The sequence below is a fragment of the Symphalangus syndactylus genome, chromosome 2 (assembly GCF_028878055.3).
Source record: "Symphalangus syndactylus isolate Jambi chromosome 2, NHGRI_mSymSyn1-v2.1_pri, whole genome shotgun sequence".
Classification (NCBI taxonomy): Eukaryota; Metazoa; Chordata; class Mammalia; order Primates; family Hylobatidae; genus Symphalangus; species Symphalangus syndactylus.
In genome coordinates, this window is record NC_072424.2 from 142,952,433 (window position 1) to 142,974,744 (window position 22,312).

The 22,312-nt window shown below is 39.3% G+C and overlaps 1 protein-coding gene across 6 annotated transcripts in view; it reads right to left on the reverse strand.

Annotated features, from left to right (window-relative positions):
- Positions 1–22,312, reverse strand: part of PDE10A (phosphodiesterase 10A) — a 667,471-nt gene that overhangs the window by 147,151 nt on the left and 498,008 nt on the right. For all 6 annotated transcript variants that reach the window (XM_055269337.2, XM_055269326.2, XM_055269348.2 and 3 more), the window contains one exon: positions 2,231–2,259. In XM_055269337.2, the coding sequence (XP_055125312.1) occupies positions 2,231–2,259 (29 nt within the window). The remainder of the gene's footprint in view (positions 1–2,230; positions 2,260–22,312) is intronic.

Consider the following 22,312-nt stretch of genomic DNA (forward strand, 5'->3'; position numbering starts at 1 on the left):
ATCTTAAGGAGGCATATGGAAAATAAAGTTTAGAAAATAAGATGTTTTACTAGAAAAGAAATAACATAACCCCTATACTCAAAGGGTTTGGATATGAAATAAAATCAAAACAAATACTGGAGAATGGCCATTTTGGGAGGCTGCTTGGTTCTAAATGAGAAAGTACTTCCTAAAAATTAGAACTGCCTAGGCTGGGCTCAGTGGCTCAAACCTGTAATCCCAGCACTTTGGGAGGCTGAGGTAGGAAGATCACTTGAGCCCAGGAGTTCAACATTAGCTTGGGCAACATGGAGAAATCCCATCTCTATTAAAAAAAAAAAAAAAAAAAAAAAAAAATTAGCTGGGCATGGTAGCACAGGCCTGCAGTCCCAGCTATTTAGGAGGCTGAGGTGGGAGAATCATCTGAACTCGGGCAGTCAAGGCTAAAGTGAGCTGACTGTCCCACTGCACTTCAGCCTGGGTGACGAACTGAGGCTTTGCCTCAATTAAAAAAAAAAAAAGTATATGAGAAAGAGAAAGGGGAAAGAAAAAACAAAACAAACAAACAAAAAACAGAACTGCCTGAGAGTGTAACCAGCACCTTTAGTGGAACTAAAGAGCATGCTTTCTGTCAGGGACGTGTCAGAACAGAAGCCCTCTGGCCAGTCACCACCTACCAAAAGGTCGCCCGAGGAATTTCTAAATCTGAATCTTTGTTGAAAATAGTGGCATACTATTTCATAAAGGAAACTCTGAATATTAGTCAAATAAGCATTGATCGAGATACGGGGTACGTTTTTTCAAAAAAAAAAACGTTACAGAGATCTTGGCAACTGATACCATTTCTAGGTTATCAGCTCACACCTTTAGTATTTCTCAATTAGAGATGCACTTTTCTCCAAATTTGGCATAATGTAAGAGAATCTTATAAATAATAGCAAAGAAAAATCACTACATATAGTTTCATCATTTTTTCTAATGGCCTTATAAAACAGTACGTGGTATTGTCGATGACACTGTGTGAACACATGGCAGCTTTGCCAATATCAACACTGTAATATTTTATAACTCTGCCAAAGTTCACTTTTCAGAGTCCCCATCTTATCCTCAAGCATCACTTTTTAGCATTTTCTGCTGCTCCTAGCAGCTGCCAAAATTCTAGGTTTACCCCTCTGTCACTTCCTGGTACCTTCTGAGCATCCAGACCAAGGAACTCCTCAATTGTGAGTTCCACAAATGTGAAATTAATAGCGAAGGCACCCAGTGAAACCCTGAGACTCACAGAAACCTCAAGAGAATCCTACATTGCTATGGACACAAGGAATTCTTCCCTCCCCTGTCTCCACACCCCCAGCCCCCAGCGCTGGCCCAGGTCATTTTAGAGATTTCTTTCTTCGGATGATAAAAAATAAAGGAATGTATCTGCATATGTGATTATATTAACAGTTTTTCAATTTACATCTTACAATAGAAACTGATCTCTAAGGTTGCATTAAGTTCCATTCGAACTGATTATTTTCAATATTTCATCCACACTTAAGACCTTTATCTGTGTAACACAGGAAAAACTAAGACATTTTTTTCCAAATGTAATCACTTATACTTTATAGCATAAACAGTATGCTAAACGCTTTCAGTACTCACCTGCCATAGTTTTTAAGCTTGCTAAGACTCTTAACCTTAACTAGGCCATGAAAACAGTACCTTTAATATTTATAAAATTTCTAAGCAATATCATGCTTTCAACACATGAGTTGTCATCTTTGGTTCTCCCAAAAACAAAGTGAAGGAACACAAAGGCAGAGGTTGGGCAGGTAGCGGACATGAGTAAAGCCAGCTACATGGAGGACTGGGGCTGCCTGGAAAGCATCATGTAGCTGAAGGCGGCTTCCACTTCCCGCCCTCGGAAGACTGCTGCCCTGTGAGAGTTACCTCACCTTCTGGTTCAAGGGAAGCCAGAAGTCCAATCTTTATATACAGAGTCTCAATTTCTAAATGTTGGCAACTGATTCAGAAAAGCCCATAGGCACGTGCAGCCGAACAAAATGCATCTGTGTGCCGTACTCAGTCTTGAGGCCTCCAATTTGCACCCTCTCTACTGACTTTATTCCATATAAATGAGTGAGACTTTGGAGAGGAAACTCAGTTTTTGCCATTATCTTTCTAATACTTTAATGTGTTAGAATACTGAAAGATAAAACACATCCATTTCCTATATTGTAGTAGTAGAAATAATATTCACATTACTTACCCTGCTGACTTCCTTAGGAGCCGATTCATCTGGGGATAGAGAAGGAAGAGGGAAAAACAAAATTAGAGACTGAGTAGGTTTCAAAATACGAAACATGTCATTTGCTTTCAATAAACTTGAAGGGTTTTCTGCAATGCTTCCTCTTATGAAATCTATGAATTTGATTTTTTAAAACTGTAAAGGTTGAACATAACAAATTACGAGTTAGGAAGTATACATTAATTTCACAGGGAAAATGAAATACCACCACCGCATTGCCTTTCTAGAGGTTCTAAAATGGATATGATATGCCTGCAAGAATAGCTACACTGGGGTATATTCAACTACACATACCTAAAGTGGGGTTTATAACACTTCAATATTCTACACAATACGACCCACATGAATATCCCAAATGACCTTTAACACTCGTGCTTCGAAGGTTCATTTCAGCAGACCTGGAGCTGGTGTGAGCTGTTCTGTTGAAACAAGAAATGTACCTGCATGGCACTCTGGTCAAGGCATGAAACATACCCATTAATAATAGTGCTGCTTTGTTCCATGTGTCTGAGGAGTTGTGGGGTTGTTTATACCAGCTTGTCAGCATTGCTGATTGGTAAAGTGAGACTGAGGTGGTTTGCACAGGGTCTAGGTGAGAATCCCTGGAAGGCTTTCCCACTGGGGCTGGCTACAGGCAAGAAAATGCCTGTGTGACCAACAGGGTGTAAAACAAGCTGGCAGATACCTCCTCTCGGTCCACTGGTTCCGAGTGTTGCACACACAGGTCATTGATTCTGACCTGTGAGAAAGTGTGTGTCCCTAAGAGGAGGGGCTACTGGAGCTCAGCCTGGCATCGACAGGCTCCTTGCTGTCTTTTTCCTGTAAGAAACTTTAGATCTGCAAGCACTGTCACTTTGGTTCCTGTGTCTTCTTGAGCAATCGAACCCTGTTGTCTGTCACCATCAGAACGAACTTAACTTACCAAAAATGGAATGTAGCTCAATGCTACAGGACAGTAGGTATTCAAATCAACAGTACCTAGTTTTTGTATTACTATATTAATACACACTTGCTCACATATTTTCTTATCATTGTTGCATAATGGTTAGAGTATGGCCTCTGACTTCCCTAAGAATGTAACACATGTAACAATTGTCATAGGAAAAATATCTTATCTTCTACATTGAAGTGGCACCATAGAAATATTTCATTTATTCTTCAACTCCTAATCCTCTCCTAAGCCTCTCTAAAGATGAGACTATTTAATCATTATAACAAATTTATTAACAGATTCTAAAGTTACAGAGTCATATGTGCTTTTAATTTTTTAAAGTTTTGATCTAAAATACTTAATGAGAATGTTTGAAAAAGTCAATTAAAAGGAGCAATGTGTGAACAGGTTTAATATCAAGACCGCATGGAGTCACCTGGCTATGACACTATGGAATTTTCTACCCTCTGCTAGTCACCACTACAGATCTGAAAATTAGTTCAAGGACAGTGTGAATGTCCAGACATCTGTAAATAAATGTTCCTTTGGCTTTTTCTCTTAGTCTTGCTTAGTTAGTACTTCTCAAACTTGAGTGTGCATAAGATAGCCTGTGACATGTGTTTACAAAATCAACAATTTTTTGCTTTATGGGCAATTTAAAGTATTTGAAAGAAAAAAATTTACCTCTGGCTGATTTCTGGCTTTTCACCTTAGGAGCTGATTTAAAAAATTATTGTCTCCAACTTAACACTCAATTTTAGTTCAATCAATGTTAAGTCTAGTATATTTAAGAACTATAGTATTCTACTTAACTGAGAAAATTAATGAACATAGTGGGATTTCCTGTGTAAGGGAACATTGCTTCCTGTTTCTTATAGTTGGAATTTTCATTTAGTTGAACTCTCTTGCCCAAGAAAAATGTAAGCATGTTGAAGACAGAAACTTTACTTTCTGTTCTAGAGTAGAGTTGCACTGTGGGAACACATATGGCATGGTGGCTCACGCCTGTAATCCTAGCACTCTGAGAGGCCGAGACAGACTGATCACGAGGTCAGATCGAGACCATCCTGGCTAACACAGTGAAGCCCCCTCTCTACTAAAAATACAAAAAATTAGCCGGGCATGGTGGCACATGCCTGTAATCCCAGTTACTCGGGAGGCTGAGGCAGGAGAATCACTTGAACCTGGGAGGCAGAGGTTGCAGTGAGCCAAGATCGCGCCACTGCACTCAGCCTGGGCGACAGAGTGAGACTCTGTCTCAAAAAAAAAAAAAAAAAAAAAAAACAAACCTTTGGAGTTTTCAAAAAATTAAAAAAAACGTGTACACCAAAAACACAGGCAATTGAAGGCCACCAACTTCATCAGATGTGTCTACACTGAGAGCATCCTTTTTTTTTTTTGAGATGGAGTTTCACTCTTGTTGCCCAGGCTGGAGTGCAATGGCACGATCTCAGCTTACTGCAATCTCTGCCTCCCGGGTTCAAGCAATTAGCCTGCCTCAGCCTCCTGAGTAGCTGGGACTGCAGGCGCCCACCACCATGCCTGACTAATTTTTTGTATTTTTAGTACAGACAGGGTTTCATCATGTTGGCCAGGCTGGTCTCGAACTCCTGACTTCAGATGATCCACCCTCCTCAGCCTCCCAAAGTGCAGGGATTACAGGCGTGAGCTACCATGCCCAGCCGAGAGCATCACTCTTAGTGGCTAACCGCGTTGCTGAAGCTAAGAGGCCCTTTACTGTTGGTGAAGAGTTGATCCTGCCTGCTGCTAAGGACATTTGTTGTCAACTTTTAGAAGAGGCTGCGGTTCAAAAGGTGGCAGGTGTTCCTCTTTCGGCTAGCACCGTAACTAGATGAATTAATGAAATAGCAGAGGATACTGAGACACAACAGTAAAAGGGGATTAGTGAATCACCGTGGCACACAATCCAGGTTGACGAGTCTATCGATGTTGACAGCAAGGCAACAATGCTTGTTAATGTGTGATATATTTTTCAGGGGGATGTGCATGAGGATATGTTATGTGCACTTTTGTTGCCAACCAACACCACAGCTGCAGAACTATTCTAGTCTGTGAATGATTACATATCAGAAAAACTAAATTGGTCATTTTGTGTTGGTATACACACGGTCAGAGCAGCTGCCATGACTGCACGGCTTTCTGGTTTCACTACTCAGGTCAAACAGGTCGCTTCTGTATATAAGTACTACATACTAAACGATTGTGCCGCTGGAGCTCCTTAGGTCGCTTCTGAGTGTGAGTCTATGCACTGTGTCATCCACAGAGAAATGCTGGCTAGCTGAAAAATGTCACGTGAACAACGTTTAGCAGAATGTGATTAAAATTATCAACCACATTAAAGTACATGCCCTTAACTCATGTCTGTTCGTGGAGCTCTGTGAGGAGATGGACGCAGAGCACACACATCTCATACACGGAAGTGAGATGCTTTCTAAAGATAGATTGCTGGCCAGAGTTTTGGAAACCACTCCAGAGATGTCTTTTAGAAAAAACGTCACCACTGGGAGCACATTTCAGTGACACAGAATGGGTTTCAAAACTTGCTTACTTGTGTGACCTATTTAACCTGTTCAATGAAATCAATCTGTCACTTCAGGGGAGAATGACAGCTGTGTTCAAGTTGGCAGATAAAGCAGCTGCATTCAAAGCCAAAGTGGAATTACGGGGGTGACAAGTGAACACTGGGATTTCTGACATGTTTCAAACATTAGCAGAGATTGTGAAAGAGATGGAGCCAGGGCCTTCTTTCCCGCAGCTGACACATGATCACCTACCCAATACTACCAACCACAAAAGAACCCCGAACTGGGAAGGAACGGATCCGCGACTCATTTGTGAATAAGCCCGGTAACCTGACTGTCTGTGCTAGAAGAGGATCAACTGCTTGAGATGGTAAATGACAGTGGCTTTAAAAATATGTTTGAGACAACTTCAAATCTCCATGTGTTCTGGATGAAAGTCCAGGTGGAACATCCTGAGGTTGCCACAAAAGCACTGAAAAGCCTGCTTCCATGTCCAACAACCTGTCTTTGTGAAGCAGGGTTTTCTGCAGCGACAGCGACCACAACGAGATTACAGAGTAGCCTGGACATAAGTGACACACTTCAGGTGTCACTGTCTCCCATCACCCCAGATGGGACTGTCTAGTTGCAGGAAAACAAGCTCAGGGCTTCCACTAATTCTACTTCATGGTGAGTTTTATCATTATTTCATTATATATTACAACGTAATAATAATATAAATAAAGCACACAATAAATGTAACATGCTGGAATCATCCTGAAACCACCCCCTCCGACCAGTCTGTGGAACATCTGTTTTCCACAAAACTGGTCCCTGGTGCCAAAAGGTTGGGAACCGCTGGTTTAGAGCATGGACTAAGGTTTGAAGCCCAAACCTGCAGTCACTAGCGATATTACATTGGGCAAGGTGCCTAACTTCTGCCACCTTACAAGTTCAAAGTGAAATAAGTTAACAATATAAATTGTTACTGAAAAACATTGTCCCTCCCCCAGCACAAAGGCCATTTTCAAGGTAACAGAGAGAGAATACTGCCCCCTCCCACTCATGCAGTTCATGACTCCTTGCAGATCTTACAGGAATTTCAGGTTAAGAACCCATGGTGTAGAATGTTCCCTTTTCCCTGTACACTTCCAGCACACACTCACAGTTGAAGTGCCAGAACAGCAATTCACTCAGATCAGCAACGAAGCTCTCTTTGAAATAAAAGGTTAGAGGAACATGGAAAAGAAGAAAATTGCCATGAATACCAAAATTTGAGGCACTGATGAGGAACAAATTGGCAAAAAAAAAAAGTTCCAGAGGACAGTAATTTTTATGCAGCACAGGGTTTTTATAAACATGTGTTTTTATTCAACAAATATTTACTGAGGAACCACTGTGTGCCAGGAACTTATCTCTGATCTCAATAAACTTGCATTCCAGAGGGATGAATAAATTAGGAAACAAATAGATGAAATAATTTCAGAAAATAAATGTCTATGCTTGTTAAAGAGAAATTTAATTTTTAGAGAAAGATAAAGCATCTTTGATCCAAACCTCATTTTAAGACCTTTTAAAAGCCTTAGCAAAAATGGTCTATGGGATTTCATAGCGCTAAGGGGATTTCATAGTAAGCACACCACTCACAGCAAGTACTTAATACTGTAACCTTCAAGGTAAGAAGTTAATTTTAAATATTTTATAAATCAAAATCTGGGAAAATTGTGGATAGGAGGCAGGCCTAACTTGCAGCTCCCACTTGGGTGGACAGGGCAGCCTGTGTAAACCCACATCGTAAACTTTAGCTCCAAGAACTACCACAGGAACATCCCAGGAAAGCCCAGAGAATCCACAGACTCTTTGTAGGGGGTGGATTGCAGCTGTGGCTCCTGGGACAGCCGGGGAACTGTGGGTTCACTTGCTTTCTCAGATGGAGGCTGGTACCCTGGGGCAAGTTCTCAGCCCTGCTCACCTGCTGTCTGGAAATAAACTCAGTGTGTTGCGAGGCATGGTGGGTGTGAGACCAGCCTTTCGGACTGCAGGCTCCATGGGAGCTGGGTGAGGCCTGTGGCTGCCGGCTTTACTCCACTTTTCTGGTGACCTATATGTCACAGCAGAGGCCCCCTGGGAACGTTAATTCCATTGGTCTAGGAACCACACTCCCATGCCCCACAGCAGTCACAGCAACCCCTGCCCAAGGAGAGTCTGAGATCAGACATGCCTAACCCTGCCTCCACCTGATGGTCTTTCTCTACCTGCCCTGGTAGCCAAAGACAAAGCCCACCCTGCCCGCCGCTGGAGAAACCTGAATATTTACCCAAAGGTGACCCTAGGGCAAGCTTGTCTTCTCACTCTACAACCTCAGCTGATGTACTCTTGACAGTGCCACCTCCTGGCTGGAGGACAACCAACACAAAACCAGCCCACTAAACAAAAACACAACCAAGGACCCTCACAGAGTCCATTTCACTCTCCGCTACCTCCACTGGAGCAGGTGCTGGTATCCACGGCTGAAAGACCTAAAGATGGATCACATCACAGGACTCTCTGCAGACACTCCCCAGAGACAAGCTGGAACCTAGTAGTTCTGCTGTGTGGCTAAATCCAGAAGATAAATAACAATTGTTGCAGTTCGGCTCTCAGGAGGCCCCATTCCTAGGGGAAGGGGAAGAAAATCGCATCAAGGGAGCACTCCACGGGACAAAAGAATCTGAACAGCAGCCCTTGAGTCCCAGACCTTCCCTCTGACACAGTCTACCCAAATGAGAAGGAACCAGAGAAACAATTCTGGTAATATGACAAAACAGGTTCTTTAACACCCCCAAAAGATCACACCAGCTCACCAGCAATGGATCTAAGCCAAGATGAAATCTCTGAATTGCCAGAAAAAGAATTCAGGTCGACTATTAAGCTAATTAAGGAGGCACCAGAGAAAGGTGAAATCCAACTTAAAGAAATAAAAAAAATGGCACAGGATATCAGTGGAAAAATCTCCAGTGAAATAGACAGCATAAATAAAAAACAATCACAACTTCCGGAAATGAAGGAGACACTTAGAGAATTGCAAAATGCACTGGAAAGTCTCAGCAACAGAATCAAACAAATAGAAGAACTCCAGAGCTCAAAGACAAGGCTTTCAAATTAACCCAATCTAACAAACGCAAAGAAAAAGGAATTTAATAAACGAACAAAGCCTCCAAGAAGTTTAAAATTATGTTAAACAACCAAACCTAAGAATAATTGGTGTTCCTGAGGAAGAAAATAAATCTAAGTTTGGAAAACATATTTGAGGGACCAATTGAGGAAAACTTCCCTAGCCTTGCTAGAGATCTAGACATCCAAATACAAGAAGGTCAAAGAACACCTGAGACATTCATTGCAAAAAGATCATTGCCTAGGCACATAGTCATCAGATTATCTACAGTCAAGATGAAGGAAAGAATCATAACAGCGATGAGGCAAAAGAAGCAGGTAACCTATAAAGAAAAACTTGTCAGGGGGCCGGGCGCGGTGGCTCACGCTTGTAATCCCAGCACTTTGGGAGGCCGAGGCGGGCGGATCACGAGGTCAGGAGATCGAGACCATGGTGAAACCCCGTCTCTACTACAAATACAAAAAATTAGCCGGGCATGGTGGCGGGCACCTGTAGTCCCAGCTACTCGGAGAGGCTGAGGCAGGAGAATGGCGTGAACCCGGGAGGCGGAGCTTGCAGTGAGCCGAGATTGCGCCACTGCACTCCAGCCTGGGCGACAGAGCGAGACTCCGTCTCAAAAAAAAAAAAAAAAAGAAAAACTTGTCAGACTAACAGCAGATTTCTCAGCAGAAACCCTACAGGCCAGAAGGGATTGGGATTCTATCTTTATCCTCCTTAAACAAAACAATTATCAGCCAAGAATTTTGTATCCAGTGAAACTAAGCTTCAAAAACAAAGGAAAGATACAGACTTTTTCAGACAAACAAATGCCAAGAGAATTCACCACTACCAAGCCAGCACTATGAGAACTGCTGTTAAAAGAAACTCTAAATCTTGAAACAAATCCTCAAAATACACCAAAACAGAACCTCTCTAAAGCCTAATCCTCACAGGACCTATAAAACAACACCACAATGAAAAAAACCCAAGGTATTCAATAAATAGCAGGGTGAATACAATAGCACCTCATATCTCAATACTAACATTGAATGTAAATGGCCTAAATGCTCCATTTAAAAGATACAGAATGGCAGAAGGGGTAAGAATTCACCAACCAAGGCTGGACGTGGTGGTTCATGCCAGTTTGGGACACCGAGACAGGTGGATCATTTGAGGACAGGAGTTCAAGACAAGCCTGGCCAACATGGGGAAACCCCATGTCTACTAAAAACACAAATATTAGCTGAGTGTGGTGGCATATACCTGTAATCTCAGCTACTCGAGAGGCCGAGGCATAAGAATTCCTTGAACCCGGCAAGTAGAGGCTGCAGTGACCCAAGATCACACCACTGAACTCCAGCCTGGGGTATAGAGCAGACCCAGTCCCCAAAAAATTAAAAAATAAATTCACCAACCAAGTATCTGCTCTCTTCAAGAGACTCACCTGACTCATAAGGACTCACATAAACTTACAGTAAAGGGGTGGAAAAAGATATTATGTGCAAATGGACACTAAAAGCAAGTGGCAGGAGTAGCTATTTTTACATCAGACAGGACAAACTTTAAAGCAACAGCAGTTAAGAAAGACAAAGAGGGACATTATATAATGATAAAAGAACTAGTCTAACAGAAAAATATCACAATCCTAAATATATATGCACCTAACACTAGAGCGCCCAAATTTATAAAAGACCTAAGAAATGAGATAGATAGCAACACAATAATAGTGGGGGCCTTCAATACTCTACTGACAGCACTAAACAGGTCATCAAGACAGAAAGTCAACAAAGAAACAATGGACTTAAACTATACCCTACAACAAATGGACTTAACAGATATTTGTAGAACATCCTAGCCAACAATTGCAGAATATACATTCTATTCATCAGCAAATGGAACATTCTCCAAGACAGACCATAAGATAGGCCACCAAACAAATCTCAACAAATTTAAGAAAATCAAATTTATACCAAGGACTCTCTCAGACCATAATGGAATAAAATTGGAAATCAACTCCAAAAGGGACCCTCAAAATCAGACAAATACAGAGAAGTTAAATAACCTGCTAATGAATGATCATTGGGTTTGAACTACACTATAATAGTGACACAATCTATCAAAACCTCTAGGATACAGCAGAAGTGGTGCTAAGAGAAAAGTCCACAGCATTAAGTGCCTACATCAAAAGTCTGAAAGAGCACAGGTAGACAATATAAGGTCACACCTCAAGGAGCTAAAGAAACAAGAACGAAACAAACCCAAACCCAGTAGAAGAAAAGAAATAAGCAAGATCAGAGCAGAACTAAATGAAATTGAAACAAAAAAAAACAAAGATAAATGAAACAAAAAGGTGGTTCTTTGAAAAGATACATAAAATCGAGAGACTGTTAGCAAGATTAACCAAGAAAAGAAGAGAGAAGATCCAAATAAGCTCAATAAGAAACAAAACGGGAGCTGTTACAAACAAACACCACACAAATACAAAGGATTATTCAAGGCTACTATGAACACCTTTATGCACATAAACTAGAAAACCTAGAGGAGATGGATAAATTCCTGGAAACATGCAACCCTCTCAGATTAAACCAGGAATAAATACAAACTCTGAACAGACTAATAACAAGCAGCGAGATTGAAATGGTAATTAAAAAGTTACCAACAAAAAAGTCCAGGACCAAATGGATTCATGGCTGAATTCTATCAGACATTAAAAGAAGAATTGGTACCAATCCTGTTGACACTATTCCACAAGATAGAGAAAGAGGGAATTCTCCCTAAATCATTCTGTGAAGCCAGTATCACCCTGATAGCAAACCCAGGAAAAAACATAACAACCAAAAACATAAAACTATAGACAAATATCCCTGGTGAACACAGATGCAAAAGTCCTAGCTAACCAAATCCAATAGCATGTTAAAATGATAATCCTCCATGATCAAGTGGGTTTCATAGCAGGGATGGTTTAACATTCACAAGTCAATAATGTGATACACCACATAAACAGAATCAAAAACAAAAATCACATGATCAACTCAATAGATGCAGAAAAAGCATTTGACAAAATCCAGCATCCCATTATGATTAAAACCCTCAGCAAAATTGGCATAAATGGGACATACCTTAAGGTAATAAAAGCCATCTATGACAAACCCACAGCCAACATTATACTGAATGTGAAAAACTGAAAGCATTCCTTCTGAGAACTGGAACAAAACAAGGATGCCCACTTTCACCAGTTCTGTTCAACATAGTACTGGAAGTCCTAGCCAGAGCAATCAAACAAAAGAAAGAAAGAGCATCTAAATTGGTAAAGAAGCCGTCAAACTGTCACCGTTTGGTGATGACATGATCGTATACCTAGAAAACTCTAAAGAGTCATCCAAAAATCTCCTAAAACTGGTAAATGAATTCAAGCAAAGTTTCAGGATACAAAATTAATGTACACAAATCAGTAGCCCTGCTATACACCAACAGCGACCAAGCTGAGACTCAAATCAAGAACTCAGCCCCTTTTATAATAGCTGCAAAAAAATAAAATACTTAGGAATATACTTAACCATGGAGGTGAAAGACCGCTACACGGAAAATTAGAAAACACTGCTGAAAGAAATCATAGACAATATAAACAAATGGAAACACGTCCCATGCTCATGGATGGGTAGAATCAATACTGTGAAAATGACCAGACTGCCAAAAGTAATCTACAAATTCAATGCACTTCTCATCAATATACCACCATCATTCTTCACAGAACTAGAAAAAAAAATCCTAAAATTCATATGGAATCAAAAAAGAGCCCGCATAGCCAAAGAAAGGCTACGCAAAAAGAGCAAATCTGGAGGCATCACATTACCCAACTTCAAACTATACTATAAGGCCAAAGTCCTCAAAACAGCATAGTACTGGTATAAAAATAGACCAACGCAAACAGAATAGAGAAACAAGAAATAAGGCCAAATACTTACTGTCAAGTGATTTTTGACACAGCAAACAAAAACATAAAGTGGGGAAAGAACACCCTATTCAACAAACGGTGCTGGGATAATTGTAGAAGAATGAAACTGGATCCTCATCTCTCATCTTATACAAAAATCAACTCAAGATGGATCAAAGACTTAAATCTAAGACCTGAAACCATAAAATTCTAGAAGATAACATTGGAAAAACCCTACTAGACACTGGCTTAGGCAAAGACTTCACGACCAAGAACCCAAAAGCAAAAATGCCACAAAAGCAAAGATAGATGGGACTTCCTTAAACTAATAAGCTTCTGCATAGCAAAAGAAATAATCAGCAGAATAAACAGACAACACACAGAGTGAGAGAAAATCTTTGCAATCTATACATCTGAGGAAGGACTAATATCCAGAATCTACAAGGAACTCAAATAAGCAAGAAAAAAAAAATCCCATCAAAAAGTGGGCTAAGGACATGAATAGACAATTCTCAAAAGAAGATACACAAATGGCCAAAAAACATGAAAAAATACTCAATATCACTAATTACCAGGCAACTGCAAATCAAAACCACAATGAGATGCCACCCTACTCCTGCAAGAATGGCCATAATAAAAAAATAAAAAAAATCACTGATGTTGGAGTGGATGTGGTGAAAAAGGAATACTCTTACACTGTTGGTGGGAATTTAAACTAGTATGACCTCTATAGAAAACAGTGTGGCGATTCCTTAAAGAACTAAAAGTAGATCTACCATTTGATCCAGCAATCCCATTCCTGGGTATTTACCCAGAAGAAAAGAAGTCATTATAGAAAAAAGATACTTGCACATGCATGTTTATAGAAGCACAATTTACAGTTGCAAAAATATGGAACCAGCCCAAAGGTCCATCAATCAATGAGTGGATAAAGAAAATGTGGGAGGTGTGTGTGTGTGTGTGTGTGTGTGTAATACACACAACAAACATAGTAGTATTCCATGGTGTGTGCATATATATATATATTTAACAAAGAAGAAATCCAGAATAAAGAAAGGTGATCATTTAATGCCTATATTAGAAATTAATATTGAAAACCATATTTTGCATTCCAAGTTCTAAATTGTGATTTTCATATGAACTAGCTACAAAGTTCCTGAGAATGTGTTTTGAACAATTTCTACTTTAATTGACTGATAATTTCCTTGAGGTTTAACATAGGGTCATTTTTACTAAATCTTCCCTGAATCAGTAGCCTGCTTTCTGTGCTCATTCCACAGGATGGGAAAGGAAATCTAAGTCACACACTGGTAGTATGGAGGCCTTTGCGACTGACTTCACTGCACCTCTATCCTTCAACACTATCCATCTCAATCTGCCTTTCAGACTGTAGTTACTTTAATATTTCTAAGTGAAGCACACGTATCTTCTCCTTATGGGGGATAAGTATTTCCATGAACATTCATAAACCACCATCTTTTTAATATCTATCCATATCTTAGGAGTTGAAGCAGCGCATTCAGCCTCCCACCACCCATTTCTAGCATCTCTAACAATTACGCAATCTTAACAATTCATCCACAAGTATTTACCAAAAGTCTACTTCATGCCAGACACTGAATAAATGTCTCCAATCAGACTGAAGAAAATGACTTAAATTTCATGGTTTTGAGAGAACCACAAACAAGAAAGCTTTTCAGACCTAGCCGGTGGTGGAAGCCACCCTGTAATCACGAGGGGCATCAACCTGAGATCAACAACAACCCAGCAAGGAAGACAGAGGGGAGACAGGAGGGGAAAGAGAGAGAAGGAGAGGGGGAGAGGGGGTGGAGGGGAAAGGGAGAGAGAAAGGGACGGGAAGGAGAAAAAGACGAAGGGAAAGAAATGAGAAATTGAGTCTTCAGAGACATTTCTAGCCAAATTAATCAGCCAACCTTGAAGCCTGCCTTACTTAGGGACTTTTTTAATATGCAAGATAGCTAATTTCCCTATTAAGTCAATTTTACCAGGTAAAACTAAAAACACTCAAGAGAGTACTTTTTTAAATGCAACGAAATGTTACAAGGATATTACTTTTACATCGTTAAATTAATACATTGTTATTTAAAATAAAATCTTGTAGAAAACTCTCATTCTTACAAAATAATAAATTCCTTTGCTCTAATCTGGTTTGACTCTATTTATCCAACTGGAATCTACAACACATAAGACTCTTTTCACTCAAATAAGGCTGGTTTCACTAGACTCTCCAATATGTTTTGCTCACTATTAACTCAAAATCCTTTTATCTTCAAATATTTACTGAGCACCTACTAAGTGCCTGTCGGAGTTGTTTATGCTTACAATATCTTGGAGAATAAAAAAGAGACAAGAATCCTTGTCTTCATGAAGCTGTATTCTACACGCAGGTGACTGTCAATAAACTTGATAAATAACTGTATCATACAGCAAGTTGGAAATGTTTGGTTGGGAGAATGCAGACCAGGATAAGGGGAATCGGAAGGCAATGTGGGAAGACAATAGGGAGCAGGATGCAGTATAATAGAGGGTGGTTGCGGCAGTCTCCTGGAGAAGGTGAACAAAAATAAACAAAGCAGCCATCCAGGAAGAAAACTCCAAGCAGAGGGATCAGCCTGCATAAAGACGTTGAGACGCAAGCGTGCCTGCCATACTCCTGCCACACTCCTGCCACAGAAGATGACCCCCTTATTTCCAAATACTAAGTCCTTCAAGACTCAGCTCAACTTCTAGTCTGTCTCAGAGGTCCTCTCAAGAGCAATAAGCCCACTGATCTCTCTTTTCTCAGAACTTTTCTGTGTTCTTTTCCTGTTAGGAAAGCAGAATATGACAGAAATAAGGAAGACAGGTTTGGAGTCAACAGATCTTTTTTCAAATCTCAGCTTCACTTACCAACCATACATGGGTTTCTTGACCTTTCCAAACATGCCTCCCTTATGTTTTTAAAATGAGATGATTTAGGATAATGTTAGGATTAAATGAGATATGGATAATTCTTACACAGAGAGAATGCTCAATAAATTGTTTTGTTCCTGTCCATTCAACTTAACATTAACTCTCTTCTGCCTTCCACTGATAGCCGGACACACGTGAAGGACTTAACTTCTTAACTAAATATAAATTTCTTGACAATAAGAGACCGCATCTAACATTTCTTTTACATTACTGAAAAATAAAATCATTCCAAATGATTCTGTGATGATTAAGACACAGATAATAATATTTTGCATACAGAACATTTTTATTTGGTCATGAAAAGAGTGCTAAAATGCTACAAATTGCTACTTTTAACCAGAGGTTTAAAATCTCTTTGTCTAACTATTAAATAGTTTCCAAAATCACTTTGTTTTTATTTTCATTCTTACTATATATGTTTTAAGCATCAAAAGCTAGGCGTTTGTGGAAGAACATGAGTCATGTAATCAAGAACCAGAGTACCATGTTAACTGATCTGCGCTAATAAACCCACTACTTTGCAGGGTTACTAATGACAACACGTGAAATAAACTACAAATCACTGGATGACTGGAAGATATAAATAACTACATACTTGTGATATTTTTCATCAGAAATAAAAAATGGGGGTTACATATAAGTTCACAAGCCATATCACAAAAAAAGGAAAATTAATCACTTTCTTCTCTGAGAGATTATAATGATTTTTAATAACTTGTTGTAATCATATTTTCTGACAGTGTTGTAGTATAATCTTTTGTACTTAATTATATATAAACAGAATGACACCACCCCATCCCATCACCGTCAGTGAGAGTAACACAAAGCTTTCCAATTCCATAAATGAAAAGCGATGACTTAAAAAGCCATAGTGTGAACTGCAGGTGTTCTTCTCCTATAGAAAATGTAACAACTTGTAAAGTGCCTTCCTTATATTTTATTTTATAGACATGAGAAATATGAATATATATACTAGTATAACTAATATTTACATATGATGATTTCCCTTTCTCTCATATCTAAAGGAAAATATCATATATAAATTGGATTTCACTTATCTAGGACATAAAAGCGAAGTTCAAGAAAGTCATCATGACATAATCACATACACATGACTCTTCCATGGTTTACTTCAAAGAACTTAGTCATCTCTAAATGATCTATAACTACGTTGATTCTGTAACTTGAATCTAGATGCTACCAGGCCCAGGAGTAAATGCAACCAAACTTAAGACTCACTGTCCGTCAGAAACCTGAGAAAATCTACCCCAGAGAGGCCAAGACATGGAATTTTTTGTTAAATTTATCTGAATTTATCTACTGATGCTTTAAGAGCTGTTAAAATATATAAACGTATCTATGATCACGACAGAAGAAACAAGTAAATGTAAACTCTGTCAACATTTGACGCAGTATTCACTGTCTTAACTTGGATATTCAATAATATCTCAAAATTCATCGTTTCAAGTGGCTATTTACAAACAGCTAAGAAACTTTAGAATTATGAATAAAAATTTACTAAGCCTTCCTAAAACTCTTACAATGTTTTGTGACTCTTTAGAAATATTTTTATTATGTTGCTTTAGTATTTAGGATGCGGGGAAATGAGAAGTCCAAAGCTTTCTTACTATATTTGTAACAATTTAGGCCAGGCACCATAGCTCACAGCTGTAATCCCAGCACTTTGGGAGCTACAGTGGGGAGGATAGCTTGAGACCAGGAGTTCGAAACCAGGTGGGGCAACATAATGAGACCCCCGTGTCTACAAAAATTAAAAAATAGCCAGGTGCAGTGGCATGTGCCTATATTCCTGGCTACTGAAGTGGCTGAAGCAGTAGGCTGTGGCGGGAGGATCACCTGAGCCCAGGAGTTCAAGGCTGCAGGGAGTCGTGATCCTGCCACTGTACTCCAGCCAGCGTGACAGAGCAAGACTCTGTCTCAAATAAATAAATAAATAAATAAATAAATAAATAAATAAATAAGTAAATAAATCAGTAACAGAGTAAGTGTTTAGCATCAAAGTGTGATCTGGTACTTTTCTGAGGTTGGAAAAAAAAAAAATCCCATAATGTATTGTTCACCTCCAGATTCTAGCAATTCTCTGAGGTGTACAAGATTCCATGAAATGTGGCTACCACACGTTACTCTATCAGCAGAGATCTTAACTGGAAAGTGTTAATAGTAGAAGATCTTGGCACTAAGTGGAATATAAACATTAAGAACTCAGAATGAAGTTTAAAGTTGCTGACTAAATTGTCTCATTTTGAATAATAAGCTGGGTCATGTGCTGTAAAAGTTCCTAGCTGTCTGCAAATCTATTACCTTACTTTTGAAAATATTTTTGTTATTATTAGAGTCCATGATTGCTCTAATTACTACTAACTTCATTGGTACATCTTAGAACTTCTAAAACTGTTCAAAGGAAAAATTAAAATAGCAGCTCTATTATGTCTGCATGTAGTAGTTTCACATTCATTCCACTTATTTGACATTAGATCAAATGTGCACTAGAGGAAATTTATAATATTAAGTCTCTTCTTGGTTTCTGTGAACACTGAAAATCACAAGACCAGAGTACTTTTCATTCAAAAAAAATTCTTAATGTCCACAGATAGGTAAAGATAATGAGTGGTTCTCTTTCTGCTTCAGACCATCTGACAAGGCAGGCAGAGGAAAAAAGCCAGGGGGAAGAGTCTGATCAGGCCAACAGCAGCCAGGGGAAGAGTCTGATCAGGAGACCAGGGGACCAGCAGCAGAGGGGGAGGTTGCTTACTCCACGGCAGTGAAGCCGATCCTGCCTCAAGTGCACTTACATCTCCTGAAGGAATGCAGCCTCACTACAAAATACGTACATGTACACTGGACATGCGTTTTATTTATTATCAATACCACTCAAAGAAATAAGAAGCCAGGTGAATGCTTAGAGCCCTTGAGACAAATACTAATAAAGACTAAGAATGGAAAAAAAATGAATAGTCCACAACGTTCAGCAACGTGGCTCTTGTTAACACAATCCTACTTCCTCAACATTTCTGTTGTATCAGTTAGAAAATTACAGCTCATGGACAATTCTGAATTAAGACTTTTTACCTAATTTAAAACTATTAGCAGCTTATAGCAGTGATCAATGAATATTCATCTCCCTTTGTCTATAGTTTGAAGTGACAAAACTTTATACTTTTAAAAAGGTAATTTTATCTGCATGTTGAAAGAAAACTATATATAGTATTAAAAATAATATTCCATTTTTGCTCATGAAGGATTAACTGCTACAGAAATTGCCTTCTAGTAATAAACAACTTTAGAAAATCAGAGGAAAATATGTGAAATGAAAGTTTTTAGACATTGAACACAAGGCAATGCAAGAGACTGATCCCAGTGATTAAACACATAGGGAAAAAAAGTCAATGTTCATTCGGGATAAAAGCTCACGGCAAACTAAAATTGAAGGAGATTTCCTTAACATGACAAAGAGAATCTGTAAAAAGTCTACAGGTAGCATCACACCTAATGGTGGAGATTAAATGCTTTCCTACTAAGATGGAGAACAAGGCAAGACCATCTGATCGCCCCACTCCTATTCAACAATATGTAATTCTACAATGCTGAATATACAAATTATATTCAACATTATTCAATATTCTCACCACTCCTTTTCAGTAAACTTTTAAAAACTGTATATACATACACACACATACATACAAATAACATAGTTTACATTATATATAGTAGATATTATTCTGTATCCAATATAGATTAAAAAGGAAAAAAAAACTATTCATAGATGGCATTGTGGGGAAAAGAGAGAGAGATCAGGCTGTTATTGTGTCTATGCAGAAAGAAGTAGACATAAGAGACTCCATTTTGTTCTGTACCAAGAAAAATTCTTCTGCCTTGAGATGCTGTTAATCTGTAACCCTAGCCCCAACCCTGTGCTCGCAGAGACATGTGCTGTGTTGACTCAAGGTTTAATGGACTCAGGACTATGCAGGATGTGCTTTGTTAAAAAAGTGCTTGTAGGCAGTATGCTTGTTAAAAGTAATCACCATTCTCTAACCTCAAGTACCCAGGGACACAATGCACTGCAGAAGGCCGCAGGCACCTCTGCCTAGGAAAGCCAGGTATTGTCCAAGGTTTCTCCCCATGTAATAGCCTCAGATATGGCCTCATGGGAAGGGAAAGACCTGACCGTCCCCCAGCCAACACCCAGCCAACACCCGTAAAGGGTCTGTGCCGAGGAAGATTAGTGAAAGAGGAAGGCCTCTTTGCAGTTGAGACAAGAGGAAGGCATCTGTCTCCTGCTCGACCCTGGGCAATACAATGTCTCAGTGTGAAACCCGGTTGTATGTTCTATTTACTGAGATAGGAGAAAACCACCTTAAGGCTGGAGGTAAGACATGCTAGCAGCAATACTGCTCTTTAATGCACCGAGATGTTTGTGTACGTGCACATCAAAGCACAGCACCTTTTCTTAAACTTATTTATGACACAGAGACCTTTGTTCACATGTCTTCCTGCTGACCCTCTCCCCACTATTACCCTATTGTCCTGCCACATCCCCCTCTCCAAGATGGTAGAGATAATGACCAATAAATACTGAGGGAACTCAGAGACCAGGCCGGCTCGGGTCCTCCATATGCTGAGCGCTGGTCCCCTGGGCCCACTTTTCTTTCTCTATACTTTGGGTCTGTGTCTCTTTTTTTTCTCAGTCTCTCATCCCACCTGATGAGAAACACCCACAGGTGTGGAGGGGCAGGCCGCTCCTTCATGGCATGAACACCTAGGTAAAAAGTTCTGAGGAGGCCAGGCATGGTGGCTCACGCCTGTAATCCCAGCACTTTGGGAGGCCCAGGCAGGTGGATCACGAAATCAGGAGATCGAGACCATCCTGGCTAACACGGTGAAACCCCGTCTCTACTAAAAATACAAAAAATTAGCCAGGTGTGGTGGCATGCACCTGTAGTCCCAGCTACTTGGGAGGCTACTCGGGAGGCTGAGGCAGGAGAATGGCGTGAACCCAGGAGGTGGGGCTTGCAGTGAGCAGAGATCACGCCACTGCACTCCAGCCTGGGTGAAAGAGCGAGACTCTGTCTCAAAAAAAAAAAAAAAAAAAAAAAAAAAGTCCTGAGGAATCTGCAAAAAACTACTAGAATGGATATGTGAGTTTAGTAAGGTCACAAAATGCAAGGTAAGAAAACTTCAAATCCTAAATAAATAGTTAAGGATACCCTGTCAAAGGATCAGAATTGTTATCAATTTTCCGCAAATGGATCTGTAGAGTAAATACAGGCAATTCAAAATCTCAACAGGCTTTCTTTCTGTCGAACTTGACAAGGTATCTGTAAAATATATATGATAATGCAAATGACCCAGATGAGCAATGTCAGTTTTTGAAAATAAATAAGTTGTAGAAGTTATGCTACATTCCAAGACTTCCTACACAGCTACATTCATCAAAACAGTGTGGTACTGACATAATGAGAGACATGTAAATCAATGAACCAAAACAGAATCTAGAAATAGACATATGCATATATGTGAATTTAGGCAAAGATACCAAAGTGATTCAATGAAGAAAGGATAATCGTTTTCAACAAATGGTGCTGGAAGAAATGGATATTCATAAACAAATTAACCCTTACCTCACACAATATATAAAGATTAATGTGAAATAAATAGATGCACATAGAAGGGTGAAAACTGTAAAACGTGTATAAGAAAATAGGAGAATATATTGAGTTAGGCAATGATTTCCTGCAGTAGACATAAAAGCCACAAATCATCAAAGAAAAAATTGATGGAACAGACTTTATCAAATTTAAATACTTTGGCTCTTCAAGAGACACCGTTGAGAAAATAAAAGCCACAGACTGGGAGAAAGTATTTTCAAAATATGTATCTGGCAAAAGACCTGTAACTAAAACACACAAAATTCTCTTACAACTCAATACTAAGAGGATGAATACTCAAATTTACAAAGCAGCAAAAGATTTGAATAGATTCTTCACAAAGGAAGATATAGAAATGAAAAACTCATTAAAATGTTTAACATTTTTAGTCATTAGGAAAATCTAAATTATAATAAAAAGAGATATCACCAAGTACCTATTAGAATGGAGAAAATTAAAAGAATGTGAAGCAGTAGGATTTTATAGTACACTGCTAAACGTGTGGTGTATCTGAATAATGGGATACTACTGAGTCAAGAAAATGAACAAAGTATTGATACACACAACCACCTATGCAAGTCCCACAAACATCATGCTAGGTGAGAGAAAGCAGACGCAAATGACTTCACACTACATGAGTGTCTTTACATGAAATTCTACGAACTGTAATGACAAAAGGCAGATCAGAGGTTGCCAGGAACTAGAGGAGGGTGGAGGGTGTAGGAGGGAACATTACCTGCAGAGAGGTATATGGGGACTTTCTGAGATGACAGAAACATTGATTGGGGTGGTAGTTACAGGATAATATACATTCATGAAAACTCATTAAACTATATAATTAAACTTGATCAGGTTTATTGTTATGTAAATTATACTTCAAT